This window comes from Drosophila teissieri, chromosome 3L, assembly GCF_016746235.2.
Source record: "Drosophila teissieri strain GT53w chromosome 3L, Prin_Dtei_1.1, whole genome shotgun sequence".
Classification (NCBI taxonomy): domain Eukaryota; kingdom Metazoa; phylum Arthropoda; class Insecta; order Diptera; family Drosophilidae; genus Drosophila; species Drosophila teissieri.
In genome coordinates, this window is record NC_053031.1 from 8539906 (window position 1) to 8557989 (window position 18084).

The 18084-nt window shown below is 43.9% G+C and overlaps 1 protein-coding gene across 2 annotated transcripts; it reads right to left on the reverse strand.

The window, feature by feature from the left end:
* Positions 1-84: 84 nt before the first annotated feature.
* LOC122617174 (arginine kinase) lies at positions 85-17363 on the reverse strand. 2 transcript variants are annotated; one of them, XM_043792905.1, is made up of 4 exons: positions 17218-17363; positions 16034-16087; positions 13414-13968; positions 85-1674 (listed from the first exon to the last, which is right to left on the reverse strand). In XM_043792905.1, the coding sequence occupies exons 2-4, from the start codon at positions 16075-16077 to the stop codon at positions 591-593; spliced, it is 1683 nt and encodes a 560-aa protein (XP_043648840.1). In that variant the 5' UTR covers positions 16078-16087; positions 17218-17363; the 3' UTR covers positions 85-590. The 2 variants fall into 2 exon arrangements, with proteins under 2 accessions (XP_043648840.1, XP_043648841.1); XM_043792906.1 differs by lacking the exons at positions 13414-13968; positions 16034-16087; positions 17218-17363 and adding an exon at positions 2450-2577.
* Positions 17364-18084: the final 721 nt, after the last annotated feature.

Here is an 18084-nt window from a genome sequence, read left to right on the forward strand (position 1 = left end):
ATTTTACTTCTTAAATAAACAACGAAAAAAGAGAGAGTATCATAATTGGGGCATCTTTCTATATCCATAGAATACAAACATTCGTTGAGTTTTAATTTTTTTTGTATTTTTTTTTAATAATTTTAATTCTTTTATAAACTTAAGACTTAAATAAAAGTATTTAAAGTTCCTTTTTTTGTTTTTGCTTGACACAGATGTCAAAATGTTTTACATTGTTTGGTTGTAATTAAGCAAATGTTTTTTGTCAAATAGTTATCCGTTGTTGTTGTTGCTGCTGCTGCTGCTGTGGTTGTTGGTGGTGTTGCAAGGTGGGATCCCTGCCTGCGCCCGCGACCCTCAAAGTATACGAAAATGCCGAAGGTCGCCGGACTGGGACAGCAGCTCCACACCATCGCTACAAACTAGACATTTTTGCAGTCCGATCCGCCCAAAAGCGACAAGGCGGACGAGCCGAAGATTTCTAAGTGTTGCTGTTGTTGTTGTTCTTGATTGTTGCGTGTGCCCCGAACTGGCGGCTCCCGTGGAAAGATGTTAGCTCCGGGGGATGCACCTCCAGCCGGGGGGACGATGCTCGGCGGTTGGCGGGAAATTTACAGGCTCTTCTCGAGCTTGATCAGCTCGGTGATGCCATCGTACATCTCCTTGACGGCCTCGAATTCGGTCAGACCCATGCGACGCTTGTTGGAGATGTCGTAGACACCACCCTCAGCCTCGGTGTGCTCACCGCGGGTACCGCGCACCTGCAGGTTGTACTTGGCGGCAACCTCCTCCAGCTTGGCCTTGTTGGAGGCCAGCTTGGGCACCTTGATGTGCACGGAGGCACGGATGGTGGTGCCCAGGTTGGTGGGGCAGAAGGTCAGGAAACCGAGACGGTCGTCGTGGCTGAAGGGTACACGCTTCTCGATTTCGTTGACGGCGGTCACCAGACGCTTGTAGATCTGGCCCAGATCACCGCCCTGCTGCATGGAGATGATGCGGAGATGGTCCTCCTCGTTGCACCAGACCAGGAAGGTCTTGGCATCGTTGTGGTAGATGCCACGGCCGCTGGGCCAGAAGCGGCAGGCGTTGGCGGCCTGCAGGAAACGATCGCCCTCCTTGAACAGGAAGTGGTCGTCGATCAGCTGCTGCTGGACGGCCTTCTCCATGCCAGTCAGGGGGTAGAACTTGCCCTTCAGCTCACCCTCCAAGCCGGACAGGGTGCTGCTGACCTTGCCTTCCATCTCCTTGTACTGGGCCTCGGTCAAGCAGGGGTTGAAGGGGTATCCCTGCATGGAGCGACCGCAACGCACGCGAGTGGAGATCACGTACTCGTTGGTGGGGTCAACGTTGCCGAAGGTGGACACATCACCGAAGGTGGAGGCCGGGTGCTTGTCGGTCTTCTTGAAGCCACCATGGTAGTCCTCGATGATGGGGTCGAACAGGTCGGCGAACACTGTGTAAGACTCGGCATCGGGGGCGTAGATGCCCACGCCGGAGTCGTGGTTCTCCAGGCCGGACTGGATCACATCCAGCAGGGTCGACTTGAAGGTGGGCGTGACCTTGTTCTTTAGGTTGTCGAAGACCTCCTTGGTCAGGTACTTCTTCAACAGCGACTTGGAGTCGGAGGCAGCCAGCTTGGCGTAACCCTCCTCCAGTTTAGCGAGAACAGCGGCATCAACCATGGTGTCTTGTTTGCTGCAAAAACACGTAGAGAGATGGGGAGAATGGGGTGTTGACCATTAGTAAAAGGGCGTGGCTGGGGCGACAGTACAACATTTTATTGCTATAGACTCGAACTCGCCTATCTCCGTTTTGTGGCGCCCAAAAGTCGGCAACATGTTTTCTTGTGTTTCTGTTTTCCTCAATTCCTGCCTGTTTGCCCCGCAATTAGTTTCGGGTTATGGCCATGTGCTCATACCCGACTTGGGCCTCTGGCACGCGACTGCTACGTATACCCACCCCACACCCACTCCCTTTCCCCTTCAGCTCACTACACCCAGTAGTACCCAGTACCCAGTACCCAGAACCGAACACCCATCACCCCTGATCCCACAACGCCCCTTTTTTAGTGGTGGTGGCTCTGGTTTTGTTCCTCGGCTGTGTCCTGCTTTCGGTGGTGGCTGACTGACTATAAAATTTTGCCGGCTGCCGCTGAATACGCAAATCGACGGCACACTATACACCCACCGCCCCCTGCCTTCTCGCCGTTGAAGGACATGCGCACTACAACAACATGGCTACCCAGCCGAAGTCCTGGACAAAACGAAGGACCGGGGCAATAATAATTTTTTTATGGCACTTTATTTTTGGGCGCTTTTCCGACAGAGCAGCTCATGGCTCATGCACTTACACACACACACATGACGTCAGCCCCCTTTGGTCACCCAACCAGGATATACAGACAACTCCTGTCTAGGAGTCGTAGGCCCACTACAAAAAATAGAAGAGCCCGGAACTCCGGGATACACACCCATCTCCATCTCCTCCAGCGCCAGCTGCCGTGGCGGTGCCATTGGGTTCGCCATTGGCCACCTCGCCCTCGATCACCTTCTCCTTTTTGTCCTTGGAGGCGCAGAGACCCATTTTGCGTGCGGTTTTTAATAGGGTTTTGATGTAAAGTTTTCAAAAAACGTTTAAAAATTTGGCGTTTGCTTGGTCACAAAATCGGTGTTTTGTATATAAAACAAACCAATTTTCGTTTGTTTGGTTGCGTTTGCAGGTAAAATGAAATCACAATGCAGCTATAGCTCTTCAAGGATCTCGTTCGGGGATCCCTATAGTAGAACACATACACACACTCTTGTTCTCAGACTCAGACACAGACACACGCTTGGCTTAACGCTATTGCTTTTGATTTTCGGTGATTGGTGATTGATTGATTCTCTTTCTTTTAGCGTATATATCTCTCTGTTTGATTGGTGGTCTTCTTCGTTGGTATCAAAATATCGGACGCAACAATGTTGTATATTTTATATCCTTATCGAGAGACTCCGGCGGCGACTGTGCTTTTCGCTGCTGCCGCGCCCAAATGTATACTACACTAAACAAACACTACGCGATGCTATTTTGGGGGAGCAAAGGACTTGCTGACTGCTGCTCGGCTGGCTGACTACTGCTGGAGCTGCTCTGCTCTGCTCTGGGTCTGGGTCTGCTCTGGTTTGGTCTGCAGAATATTTTAGCGCGCGCCTTTGACTCGCGAGCGCGTTGGACGGGACTATCGGCAAAGGACGAACGGGAACAAACCCAATCGGCAAATCGAAAGGAACTGACTGAGAGGAGTCGCACCCACGGGCCCGCACTTTATCGCCTGCATCAAGCCGCATTCAGCGCTCTCCGCTGGGAGAGTTTTAGCCGGAGTTCTCATCGAAGCAGTGCTCTCAATCGAAGTAGTATAGTACTAGTATATTTGCCGAATGTTCCGGGGAGGGTGGTGGTCTCGCACGGAGGGAGGGTTGAAGCAGCAGTGGGATTGTAGGATTGCCTACCCGCAGGCGCCGGCTCAAACTGTTGCCGGATGAGCGGCAACATAATGCGGAAGGATATATTTACACGATGCGCTGGACCCACCACCCACCACCAACCACCACCCAATGCCCTGGTCTATGCCACCTCCTTACCCGCTTTCCACTCTCCCCGAATCAATAAAGTTTATAGCACGCGACTGGCAGCTGGGAATGGTTGCGCCTCCAGTCAGGGCGGTCAAGTCAAACTCAAGTGTCGGGCTAGAGTGTGAAATGTGCTCTGGTAATGACAGGAATCGGGTGCACGTACACTACCGCCACTCACTCCCCTTGAAAGGACTTCTTGAGTGTGTACAAAAAATCAATTACTCGGCAAATGGAAATCAAAGCCAGCTTGCAGGATTCCCAGGACAAGGACACGGGCACTTGAGGCTTGTGAATTAACCCATTGCGGGTTGAATCGAACTTGAGTGCAGGGAACTGGTTCCAATTGCACGTCAGACTCGAACAACTCATTGCATGTCCAATGCACATTAGGTTGTGAAATAAAAGTTTCATTTAATACTATCCCCCCCATATTTTGCCGTCTTTTGTTTTGTTTTGGCTAATTCTTTTTTTTTGCAGCTTCAATTACTCAGTGGAGGGCAGTAGTCGGAGTGAGTAATCGCAGTCGATCACTTACTTTTCCGGCCATTTCCCATTTCCCATTGCCATTTGGCTTTGGCTCTGTAAATATTGATTGCGAATTGAAAACAATTGGCGATTTTAACTGGTACTCCGGTGGCAAGTGTTTATTGATTTGCTGTGGAAATTTCTACACCGTTTGCGGAGTCATATGAGCCGTTTCATTTGGTACCGCGTATTGGCACTCCACATGAGTAATCTGGGGCTTGTTAATGCCTCATAAAGATAGTGAGCTTTGCGAATTGCAATGTACCCAAAGTATTCAAAGGGGGCGTTGGTTGGCAACTTCTAGCTTTTAAGTGGCTCCGAATCATGCCAGATAATAGTAATGACTTATTGGCCTGTCTGGAAGGCGTTGAAACTAATCAATTAACTCAAGTGCCGCCCCGATAGACAAGCTGAAACTGGAGCACAACACCAAATACGACTATGCAATGCAGGGCAGGAGGAAAAACCCCCCTCCGCAGTTCAAAGGCACTTAAAAGCGAGACCGGCAAATCAAATTAAGCTGACGCACAATTGGACAAAAAAAAACTGATTTCATTATGTAACCCTTGATGAGCGCAACGGATGCTAGGGGGTAGGATTCCAGACAGGATGACCCCGAGGCAGGATGATCAGCAGAGCAGCTCTAGCACTTTTGGGGTGGCTCTAATCACACACGCGCCACCAACAAGTCGGCTTAATTCGATTTGGGCTACTTAGAGCCTTCGTTTTATAACAATATCACGCACGGATTTTTTGCAACCGTCAAGGCTTAGCAACAATTCGCGAATGGCGAATGGCTGGTGAAAATCAGCGTTTGCCAGTAGGCATACAGCAGTTCACCTGCCGCAACAACTGGAGCTGGAGCTGGAGCAAGAGAGCTGGTGAGAGCGTGGAGAGAAGTGAATATTGCATATATTGGCCAGGAGAGTTGGCCAGATAAGTCAGTCAGCGCAGTTGATAAGCTTTAAACTTCAAATCGTAAAACGTCTCCCTTGTCAGCGATGATCAGTCAAAATAGAGATGAAGATAAGATAGCCTAGTCCCCGTGCTTAGGCTAAACACTCAGTTATTTTGGCCAGAAGGGGCTGTTTGGCCATCATAAAACTGGCTTGCAGTATAAAAATCGCAATGAAATGAATGTGGGGAAATTGGCAAAGGCAACACTTAAGCACTACTGAACGACCAGTGCAGTGGGTAAGTTTATGGCCAACAGTCTGGTCATTCACCCGAGAAATCGCTGCAATAGTTGCCTTCGTTAATTGCGATTTTGGCCAGTCGAATGCACAAAGAAATTGGCAAGTGTACGAAAATAATTCGCCAATGTATTTCGGGAAATTGGCCGACGTGAGCGACTGCAACGGGAAATTGGGAACGGCGGGCAGTCACTCCGAAACTGGTCATCGGGATTTGATAAGGGGAATGGAAAGTTTGGGCCCAATCACAAGCATAGCTGATAACTTACCAAACCAAATGAGTGTAGCCAACATGCATTCATTCACACACTCATTGCGACACTCATTTCGACACTAATTGAATCTGGGCATGGACATGGACAGGGAAGGAAACCCTCTCCAAAAAACAATAATTCCAGCCAGCAGTATTCGCCAGCAGTATTCTGCCAATAACAATGCTGGCTGTGACATGAATTCGACATGAAGCTCTTATTAATAAATATCTGGCCTCATAGGGGTCCGGGTTATTAGGGGTGAGTTGGAGATAGAGAAGTATTATTAGTAATAGGGCTGCTGCTGATGGTCACCCGCATTTTATGGTGAGAATCTCCTCTTTACTCATATAGTTTCTTCTCTGGCGGTCCTAATTTAATTAAAATTCTTTTGGCAAAACGTCAAAGCAGTTTACACTCAATTAGACAGCATGCTGAGAAATATAAGCAAATAAATATATGAAAAACTGCTGAAGATGAAGAAAATATATATCTTTTGTACAGCAGCAGCAAGTGGCGAAAAATATGTGCTGCAGTCACTAGCCGGATGTCGTTGATTTAAATTTTTCGCTGTCTGGGAAGACAATCAGCGAAAATCAGAAGTGGCTTTATTAAGACACAGGGAATGCAAAGGGTTATAAGTAGGATGCATATATTCCCGAGATTCCGAAAGATCTGGGTACAAAAAGGGTACAAAAATAATAGCAGCATTCGCGAACTTTATTTGCCTTATTTTATTTTAAACGAGAAAAGTGTTTTACTTTCCCTAACTGGATTTTTAAGTTGATACTTTTATTCTACTATAGTTTTTGGCGCCCTCTAGTAAATTCTACATCACGTGTATGTAAAATGTATATTACTTTTTACATGTAAAATGTTAAATGATACACTAGAAAACTGCTCCACAGTTAAGGACAATTTCAAAAGCTTTACCACCCAGAAGTCCTTGACAACTTTTTGAAGAGGGCCAGAAAGCTTTTATTCATTCTGTAACAGTGTGTTCAGAAATATTGAGTAGCCTATTCGTTCCCCGAAAGAACCTGAACCATTCGATTTGTTTACGTTTTTTTTCTGAAACTTAAGCGTTTCCAAATATTTGTTTATTTACTGGCTAAATGATTTGCGAAGCAAATCGGCTTGGTGTTGTTCGAAATTGATTGGCTGCCACTGTGGGTTGCCATTCCCGCCTCTCGTTTGATTTATGTGTGCGATTCCATTTCCTGTCTAGCCAGAGAACCCAACCCAACCCAGCTTTGATTATGCAACATGCAGCCTTTTGTTTGGCCAGGGAAAATAGAAGCGTTACCCAGTTAACTATCTAGACTACGGGAAATGCGGTTTTCCCAGCTTTTTTCATTTTTGTTTTGTGACAAGTTAATCGGACGGCTGGCTTCTCCTCGCTCGCTTTTTTCCGACTCTGCCTTTTCCGTTCCTATTCAAGTCGAGCGCTTTAATGGATCTCAATTGAATAATTAACAGCAACGTGCCAGTGGAAAAGAAGAAAAAAAACAACTGAGGACTATGAGGGGCATACAATTTGTACAACAAATTTGCGCGATTTGTTTGCTGAATATAACAAACCATATGATATACAAAAGCCCAATTTCATATACAAGCAGCCGCGTAAACTTGTCAGCTGCTCACCTATATAAAATTCCTTTGGAATTTTCGTGTGTTTAGGTTACTACCTATACCTACCTATACATGGCTACCCTATCCATCTGTATCCCCCGATGTGTGCCCGGTGCTATTGTTTTGCTTATTTGCTTTGGCGGGGTTGTATTTATAGCAGCCGGCATTATATCAACCCGAACTAAATTTGGCCGGGTAAATTCGATCGGACGTGCCCAGTGCCTCTCAAACTGGGCCTTATATAATTGTCGTTTTTTTTGTCGATTGGCGTTGCCCTGATTTCTGCTGGCCCAGCATTACTGGTTAAATTGATTGAATTATTAGATAAAACACACCTACATATCTGTGATTATGCAACTGCCTGGCATTGGCCGTGAAAACCAATGCTTTACTGCCGAGTAAGAACTTTTTCTTATTTATAGCCGTCGTTGGGTGAGAGAGGCAAGTTCAAGGAGTGGAAAAAAAAAAAATAAAACAGAAAATAAAGAACCAAAGAACCAAGGAAGCCACACAAGTGCTAACTGAATGCTCGCTTTGTCGCCTCTTATCTATCATTCAATTCAGCTAGTTTGAATGGTATTAACACGGGCCAATATCTTATCGAAATCGATACTGAAACACGCTACTCACAACACTTTCTACGAGCCAACAAACGACCGACCTTAAACTGCACCCCCGCAAACATCGAGCCCCCAGAATACCACTACACTACCCTACCCTCCCTCCATCCATTGCACTTGGCAAGCGGTACAGTCGTCCGTTCATTGGCATTTGGCCGCAAAAAATTGCACAACTAAATGATATACAAAATAATGCATCAGACTGACGGACGGACGGATCGTCAGCGGTTGCCAGACCGTGACAGCAGAGGCCCAAACAAGTTTCTGCAGTCTGGCTGGCTAAAATCTGAAACTGCATAACTATAAACTTGAAGCTTTATAGCTTATAGCTTACAGCTTACAGCCGCCCGTATAAATTTCTTTTCGCCGGTAACCGGTTTCGGTTTGCAAAAATGCATCGCATGACTCAACTGGGGATGTGAAAATTTTAACACAAGCTCAGCAACAAGCGCACGGCACAGAAAATTAATAAATTACTTGTTATATTCATTGAGCATTTGGCTTAAGAACTATGAATCTGATTTTAAATATTTGTATTTCTAATTGAATTAAGGCACAAATTAGGATAATTTAAGAAATAAGAAAACAACAATCACAAACAACTTTAAAATTGTATTTTATCCCCTTTTTTTTAATTTCTACAACCATAAATTTTCTTGCCGCTTATTAAAGGGTAGAAGTTGTATAAGAATTTCACAAATTGGTTGTCATATAATGCAGAAGCCCGAACAACTGAAATTTTATTGAAAATCTGGACACCGCTTTTAATGACCACTAAATAAACAAATCTAAAAGCAATTCACTGTATTTATGGGCTAATTACCGCAAAAATGTTTACAAACTCTTAAAATGTTATTGCAGTTTAAGAGCCGTTCACTGTTTAAAAAGCCGAAATGGTGAAATTTCATTATCATTTGCCACAAAACCCGTGAAAATTCAATTCTAATACTGGTTCACTTTATATAATTAGAAATTAGCTTTAAGCAGAATTCACTTCGTAATAATTGCCTCCTTTGACTTTTGGATGCCACAAAACTGTTAAATTAAAGATTAAAATCTAAGATATCGACACTGTATCTGTGAGATACTTGAACGTGTGAAATTTTCACTTGATTTGCAAATATTATCTTTGGAGGACGGCTCACCTTTGCAACCGTAGAATTCAACGTCCAACGATACAATGATCGGAATATTCTGTTCTTTAGCCCAACTGACTGCAGTCGGTGCTTCAGCAGCGCCAACGCCGGCAGCGCCAGCGACTGCGACTGCGGCAGAGCTCAAGGAAGGGGCTACAACTACATGAACATAAACTACATGAGCGCTCGCACACAGATACTACAGTCGGAGAGCGCAAAAGCTGCGGCCCCTGTTTGTCTGTGTGTGTGCGGAGGAAGCCTGCCTCCTGGCTCCTCTGCCGGCACAGTGGCGTGCACTGGGAATAAAGCGCGATACTAAATCAAAATGATATTTATGACCCAACGCCCATTAGATGGCTAACTAAATAGAGAAAAATTTACTAACTCAATATGTAAGTTTGTAAGAGCGTAGATACAGCAGTTTCTTAACTAAACTAAAAAAATTTTAACTATCTTATCAAAAATTAAGAATTAATTAAGATGTAAACATTTTTCTCTGTGCACCCACAGGAAGTGTGTCTTTGTGTTGGTAAACGCCGACGATTGACGTAGGACGTGACGTACGACTAGAAAGCAGCAAAGTAAAGCTCTCTCGCACACACACATACAGCCACACACACACACCCACAAGGAGGGAAAGCTTGCCTGCCGCCAGAGAAAGAAAAGGAAAGTGTTCGATTCGCAAACAGCTAGAAAACTGCATTGCTCCATGCGATGGTGGGAGCGAGAGGGCTGAGAGAGGAGCACCGACTTCTTGCAGCCGCAAATCAAAATTATGAAGTGTGTGTGCGCGTGTTTGTGCTGCACTCGATGGGTGTGTGCCACACACACTCACACAACCGCACGCCAAGGAGCGGTCTCATCGCTTAATTATGACTAGACTTCGCCGATAGCGAACGGAATGATACGATATGGTGTGGCATGATGTTGGGCGTTGAAAGTAATCAAGGCAAGTGGCACAATTGCAGCAGTAAACGAGTCGCTCTAGTCGCTCCCTCCATGAGAACCCAAATACTCGGAATGGAGCTCGACTCACAAGATCCGAGCTTAAAGTGATGAATAAACAACCAAGACGAACTAGCAGAGAAGGCAATTGTCCAAGCAGATGACAAAATACAACAGAATTTGCATAGCTTGGAATATTTACTCATTCGATTCCAATTTTTTTGCAAACATATTGCTTTCAAAATCTAATAAAATAAGCATGAATATGCTTAAATACAACCAGAAAAAGTGGTATAACTCAGCATCAGAGAATGAAAATTGAATCATATTGTTTTATTATCAAAGTATAACCTCCTAATTCTAGAAAATTGACTGATGCAAATAAAGCAATATATACAGCTATATAAAAAATCTGTTGCTTTTGGCCAGATAGAAAACAAACAAACGTAGCCGTCATAAATTTTGGCACTAATACCGCAGTATAAAATGTGAAAATTTTGTGCCGCTAAATGTAAGATTTATACAAAAATGTGGGAGATGAGGTAAATGCTAGAGATAGATTTACCAACTAAAATATCTATTAAACAAATACCTAATTTACACGAATGCCCGCAGGTTTACCCTTCCATACTTCAAGCAAATAAACAAAACGAATATAATCGTTTACACAATCCTTAACAAAAGTCTTGAACTTGATTTTGAATTCTCGCACAAAACATGAGAATCTTGTGGGTAACCTCTACATATGCCCAAGGTACATATGTTGTCTCATCGAAGCGAACATATTCATTTGTTACTAAATGAAAACTGAGGAAAAATATTTGAAAAGTTGCCAACGAAATTTATGCAACGCGCAGCAAACATCGCACGATATATACGATACCTAACCCATCTATCTACGTGTGTTGTTTTTCAGAAAAAACGAACTTTTGCTCTTCATCGGCACACGAATTTTCCATGCGTTGCCATTAAAAATACATATTAAACCGTCGTTCCTACAATCAAACTATATATACGTTTCAAAAATATGTGCAGATTAATTTTTGATACATATTTATCGGATGCCATGCGACAGCGACAGCAGCAGGCTTATATAATCCAGAAATGTCGTCGCCTTCTCATTCCCTTGGAAAATTTGCGCATTTTCAGCTTTTACTTTGCTTCTGTTAGCTAGCTGCTGTCACTTCAGGCCCGCCTGCTTTCGTTTTCGTTTTCATTTTCAATTGCTGCTGTCGAGTGGCGCTGAGATTACGTAAATGCGCCCAGCAACTTTTCTTTACCAACAACACGACTCCTATAACCAACAGCGAGCCAACCAAACAGCGAATCAGCCAGCTGGCAGCCTTTGGGGGCTGGTGCCGTGTAGGATTTCGCATATTCGCATAGAACAATGGACCTAAAACCCCACTGACAAGTGGGGGAAAAGCGAAAAGGGCTGACCTTGAAAAGCTTGCGAAACAAGCTCGCGGATACGTAGATACAATGGCAGCCACTGGCGATTTCGTTACTGTTGACACACAGTTGAGAAAGCACTTAGCATGGTGGGGTGTGGAACGCACAGAGCGGGTCACATTTATAGATATGTCCATCAAATGTAGAAGTGTAGAAGTTACTATGAGTTAGTATAATAATATACCATACCCTTACGTGAGAAAGTGTAACGTAATGGGTAAATATTTCTGACCATGTGACTCATAATGCAATTCAAAATCGATAATGTATGCTGTGCCAAAGGTGTTATAAATACTTTTATAAGGTCTTTGATCTAAAACAATACCCGCTTCTGTTAACGATTCTTTTCGAGAGATTAGTATTGATCCAGGGGGTTACATGTGAGGGGTCTACGATGAGCTAAGTCCCGCCTGACTTTCCAGATGCGGTGGCTTACGATTTGTATCCGAACGATTTGTATCTGACGAATCGGAAAATCTTGCATAACATTCGCGAACGTATGTTTGAATGGTGGTCAATGTTTATAGGAACTTTTAGTCATTGACTGATTGCGGCCCATTTGGTGGCCAGCGATCGAGAATGGAGCGCTAATATGTTTTCGACGGCTGCAAAAACGAAAGCCGAAAATGAGTAAACCATTTGAAATATGTGTTATTAATTAGTTCAATTTGCGGCCAGCCAAGCACGAGTCCAACCTAATGCCCGTTGCCCGCTAGCCGGGCAATTAGCTGTGAAATTACTGCTTGAATTCGAAATTAGAGGAGGAGCTAGCTGCTAGCAGTAGCTAATTATCCGTGGATTGCAACAGATCATATGTACATAGATATAGAATAAAAACGCATATATGCTGAAAGCTCTGCTAGCGGTGTCAACTTTTCAAACAATATTTTGGCACAACATCAAAAGCGACGCTTGCCAAAAGCAATTTTTTGCTCAGACGCGAGCCAAGTGCTTAAAATATATATCCGTACATATGTATAATAGGCATATATAATATATATGTGTATGGGGATAAAGGGGTACATCAAACGAGACACCTAAATGAAGACCTCTGTCCATCAGAACGAGTTGGCATTATGAAGGAGGCCGCGATGGCGGATCAGATATGAGGCATGACGCCCGACTAAAATGGGATCCCTTCGCTGCAGGAGGCAAATATTGCCGCTGTCGGGCTAATTTGCTGCACATGAACAATGAATCGCAAGGAAATATGTATACATTGTGGCGGCACAGCAGCCACATTCGGCTGCGTTTCCAAATATAAATAAACTTTGCATGGGGGAGATCATGTGACCTGACAACAGCGACGCGACAGGTCTCATAATGGCCCGACACCGGCACATCATCACTAATTCCAATTCCATTTCCATTTCACTTGGGCAGGCTGCCAAAAACCAATGAACCTGCCTTTTGCTGTTCGGGCAGAGATCCTTGAACACCTGGGCAAGGACAAAAGTGGTCAGGGCTTGCGTGCGCCAAGGTTTGCCGCCGATTAATATTAATGGGAAATCAATTGTGCACAATTAGAGGAAGTGGAGAACAAGCACATGGCAAAGTTCGGGTTCATAAATAAATCGTAGACTGCACATGCAGCACCAGCACAAGATCCCAAAGACCCGACGCCATGTGAGCCGAGCTGTCCGCCCAAGCAGCGAACATGAGACAAAAATAACAGCAAATTGTGGTCTCCACCCATCTCTGCACCACCACCGTCATCGTCATCATCATCATGGTGATGGTGATCCAACGAATTTGCTGATGCTGCAGCACTGGTGTCGCCAAGCGGTTGACTTTCTGCCGCATGGCAACTATTTTCGCCGAGAAGTCACCAGAGTGCATTGAACTCACTTCTCGCCATGGGAGATGAGGAAAAATGAAATTTAAAAATAATACATAATTTTCGGAACTAAATGAAGAATGTTGCAGCGAAGTGCCCGAAAAAGGGAGATACCAGCTAAATGAATCCCTAATTCGAACTCTCGTTTAGAAAAAGCTTGTATGGGGTAAAAACTATGTAAAAGTAAAGATATAAATAAAGCTTACTACATAAAACGGAAGGATTTAATGCTTACCGCTCGCCCAACTGTTGAGCCTCCTTAATCGACTGGATGAAGGCATTGGTTTCGCCCTTGATGAAGTCATTGCTGGCCTCCTTGGCCGCTGGCAGCACCTTCTCGGCCTGCTGGCCACCGAAGACCCGCTCATCCACATTGCCGCCGTTGGCTGCATTGCCATTTTGGCCATTGGTATTGGCCTCTGTCAAGGATTTTGGCAGTGGAATAGGCATCTTGTCGGCTTGTTTTGGCGGACTGCTCGGCTTGGCTGGTGCAGGAGTTGGTTTTGGCGGTGCAACTACGGGTGCGGGCACAGGTTCCGGTTTGGGCTTTGGAGCGGGTTCTTCCTTCGGAGGAGTGGGAACAGTGGCAGGAACTGGAACTGGAACGGGAGTGGGCTTGGCTACCACTGGCGCTGGTTTCGGAGCAGGTACAGCAGCGGGCTTTGGAGCTGGAGCCGGAGCGGGTGCAGGTGCTGGTGCGGATTCCTTGGCGGGAGCTGGATTCGCTGGCTTGTTGTCGAGCGCTGGCGCTGCGGGCTTGTTAGAACTAAATAACCAAGCTAAACGTTTGCTACAAATGAAAAGGGAAGTAACAAAACAAAAGAGAATAAATAAATATCGAATTACGAAATTAAAAAAACTAAAGTGCACTACAAATAAAATAACAAAAGGTTGACAAATTGGCAAATATACGATGATAAGAGTATGGAATTGTATTTTTGTTCGCATTTTGCATATCACATGAGCCTAAAGCGCATATAGGCAATGACTACTGTAGCATCTTTATTCACTGCACTTTCCAGAATGTTCCGGAATAAACGCAGCGAAGCGGAAAACAAGGAAATTAACGTTTAGCTCTGTTTTTCCATGAATATATTACCCACCTTTATCTATAGGCACCGCCCACCGTTGAAATGCAATAAATAACAATTGGAAAACACGGCTATTTAGACGAAAAATAAAGTTCATTCGCGATCTACGCGTCCAAATTCGCCAAATGACAAGAGTAAAAGGGACAATGCAAAGTGACAAGCAGTGTGACCACTCCCAAATGCATTCAAAACTATGACAGCTCTGTTAAACATTGTAATATACTAATATACTATTTTTAATAGTTTATAAAAATAATTTTAAAGATACATCATTGGCTTAAATAGAGATTTTTCAACATGTAGTATTGCGATTGTTTTATTATATTTATATTTGATATATTTAAAATGAAGTTCAGGCTTTTAGTACGTAGAGTCACACTGGGAGGATATACCGTAGCCCTGGCTTTTGATTTTGGTCTAAATTTCAAAAGTATTAATGTAAAGAACCTTCTTGTTCACTTTCTAGCTTTTATTAAAGAGTGAATTTTAGTTCTTACAAAGTTCCCTATAAAGTACAACAAAATAGAGGCAGTTACTTATTCTAGTTTGCCATAAGGCGTTAGCCTATTGGTGGGCGTGTTCCTCAGACGTAAATGTTTCAGTGCTTTAATGCCCCCAAATGGCAGTAATTTAGAACCGTAACCACCATTTCCTATTTCCCACCCATCTACCCACTTGAGTTACGAAACTACTTTCTCCACTCCCCCATTTCTTTGAGTAGGCGTCGTCATTTCTCTTGTCACGTAGGCCAAATCGGCAATAGCTGGCGAAAAACTCGTGCCAACTCGGCCAATAGATAAGCAAACACAAACGAGCTCCACCCGGCACAAAATCGGCAAATAGGCAAAATAAAGGCCAAAACGCCGGCTGTGTGGATGAGAACGGAAAAAACGAATACCGCTCCAAACTTCAATTATCACTTTCGTTATTACGCTAATTGCCGGCAGATAACAACTGGACGCCTTATTTTATTTTTTTTGTTTGCCAAAAAAATGCGAATTTCGTTTCGCACATGTGCAAATGAGAGAATGTTTAAATGTGTGTGTGTGTGATCAGCGAATTGCACTTATCACGAATGAGAGTTAGAGCCACCAAAGCCGGTTGTTATGTAGGTTGTTTGACGAGATCGGGGGAGTAGGAGATGGGAAAACGGGGAGATAGTTCATCATGTGACACCGCTCGGTGACTAACTCGGTTGCCAAATGCAGGGAAATGATACACACAGTCGCATTAGCACCTTCAAGCCGTAACGATCACGGAAACAGAGAGTTAGATTGGACTTATTCACCAACTGATAGCGATTAGATTATCGGGTTTGCAACGATTGCGTTCCAAAAGTGCGACAATTGTTATCGCCAAGATTTATGAAATGCAAGAAAGTTGCTTTTCTTGGTAAAAGGCCATTTTATAAATTTTTATAACCATTAAAAGCTATATTTGTGGTTTATATTACTTTCTGGGCAGTTTATTTCCCTGAAGTACAGAAACGTATTTATTAACCAAAACCCCAAAGCCCAAATTACATACCATACATACCAATTACATACTCTGCACTTATGCCGAGAAACTAGTTTAATCTGTTTTATTCCTTTTCGGAATTAACGAATTTTTGAAATCCTAACCCCAAAAAGGATCTCATTGCCGCCACAAAGTACTATTCTACATTAACACGGCCCCGCCGAAAAGTAGGCAACACAAAACGTTCATCCGCCCTGTGGCACTGCAGTGCTTGCCAAACTGTAGAGAAAACCCCCTTGCACTTACCGTATTTCATCGACAGCAAAAGTTAAATACCACAAAGCAAACATTTTGTATTAGCTGAAATCAAGAGAAAATCGAATGAGTAAATAGTTAAGTGATTTTCAAAGCAATGTGGCCGCTAATGTATACGAATAAATTGCACTATAAATGGCAATTTCCACACCACATGCACTTGTTGGACTGACACTGAATCTGAATCACCCAGCGACCTCGAAAAGCGCAACAAATGACGTTGCCGCCAGGCAATGCAAAAACTCAATCGAGCGAGGTGCTCATCAGAAAAAAGTAAGTTCTAGAGAGTCAGAGCTCAATTAAGACCCGAGACACACAGATAAAAAACAGTCGAACAGGCGAACCAGCAACGAAAAGACAGCAGTGAAAATATGCCGGCATTATTCAAGGTTTATTTATAAACAAAGCGCGCATGGATTGGCGAATGCAAAATGCAGAATGCCAAATTCGCAGAACGCTGAGCGCCAAGGCACGTGAAGTCGAGACTCTTGGGCAATCGGCCAGAGATGGGACACAGTGCACAGAAAAAAACGCGATTAAAAGGAAAATAATAAAATATTTTTTCATAAATTGTCATTTCTTAGTTCTTTAAAATTCCACCAATTTTCAACTAATAGAAGTCTCTTCATCTGAAATATTTGAGGCATCTGTAATACTGTTTCCGTATATGTTTTGCTAAATTTATTTTCATGTTATAAAATGGAATACGTTATTACATTGCAAATTTTTCTCTGTGCGCTGCAGATCAATTCGGAAGAAGGGGAACATTTGTGCACCGGATGGCGCCCAATGGTCGAAAGGGTTCTAAATTTAGATAATGCTGCCATCGATCAATTAATTATGAATGTTTTTCGCACTGTTTGCAGACCCCTGAGCTTTGTTTATCCCTCGGATTTGAGCAATGGCAAACAAAATTCACCATGAAGCTCCGTCTGCGTTTGTTTTCTTTTGCACACGCGGCGTATGAGCAATCTGCGATGGTAATAGCACACTCAGACTCTGACAGTTACGTCACACCGCACGCCAAACGAATGAGTGGGCGGATGGGGCGTGGATGGGAAAAGGGGTGGGTGGGTAAGAAGACCCATTCCCATAGCACTCACTCACAGTTGCAGCATGCCACACAAAACAAACAACTGGGTTCTTGCAGCATGACCCCTTCTGCGTGCACTCACCTTTTGTGCCTGTGTTGGGTAATAAAACGACTAGAAAAATGTTGCAAGTGGTTTTCCGGAGGGTTTTCCGTTCGGCTTTTTCGTGTATCAAAAGGTTTCGTTTCGTAGAATAGAATAAATGCTTCACAGCTGGTCAAATATCGAGGACTGGTCTCGATTGTGTGTTGTTTGATTTTGAGTAAAGGTACAAAATTAATTTTCTCTCGACTGGCACTCTTCTGCTGTTGAATGCTTCTTTCAAGTTTTTTTCGACTGTCGTGCTCCGTGCGAAAATCGACTGCTCTACTGGCGGCAAAAGCGACGAGACTACGGTTGCGACGGCATCCAACCGAGAGAGCCCCAAAGAGAATGGGGAGCACGGAGAGCGCCGACGCCAATGTTTCCTAGCTGTGGCTGCACTTGCGACGAAGCTTTTCTCACGAGATTCATTCCCCGCCGAACCCACGGGTTCTGTACCAGGTACACCCGAAAAAACTAGAAGACTTTAGTCAGTATCTAGCAGGGATTGCTCATAATTAACTACTATAAGAAGGATACTAGCAAATATTTCAATTTAGATATTTCAATGTTGTACTAACTAATATTTTATCAAGGAACTTTCCAGAAAAGTTTAATGGATCTGCTTTGTAACTAATTCACTATTTCTCCCTGTGCACCTTTTCAATATTTATTTCCGTGTACTCTCCGGTTCGCTATGTTACTCATAGGCTTACGCTATGCCACCGCTATGTGTCAATAATCGAGTTGAACCTGGCCAAAAGGCTGCCTAATCAATAAAAGCAACATTTAAAATAGAAATTTTTGAAATAGTTTTTTGGACACTGGACGAGTCACTCCTCCAATTGGCCTTATCAGTTCGCCGTTTAC

What these genes read in the sequence shown, in the direction of transcription:
- LOC122617174 (XM_043792905.1), bottom strand. Translation starts at nt 16,077, where the DNA reads ATGTTTGCTTTGTGGTATTTAACTTTTGCTGTCGATGAAATACG. An exon ending in TTTGCTGTCGATGAAATACG is followed by an intron (nt 13,969 to 16,033) that starts GTAAGTGCAAGG and finishes TTTCATTTGTAG; the next exon opens with CAAACGTTTAGCTTGGTTAT. An exon ending in GCTCAACAGTTGGGCGAGCG is followed by an intron (nt 1,675 to 13,413) that starts GTAAGCATTAAA and finishes GTGTTTTTGCAG; the next exon opens with CAAACAAGACACCATGGTTG.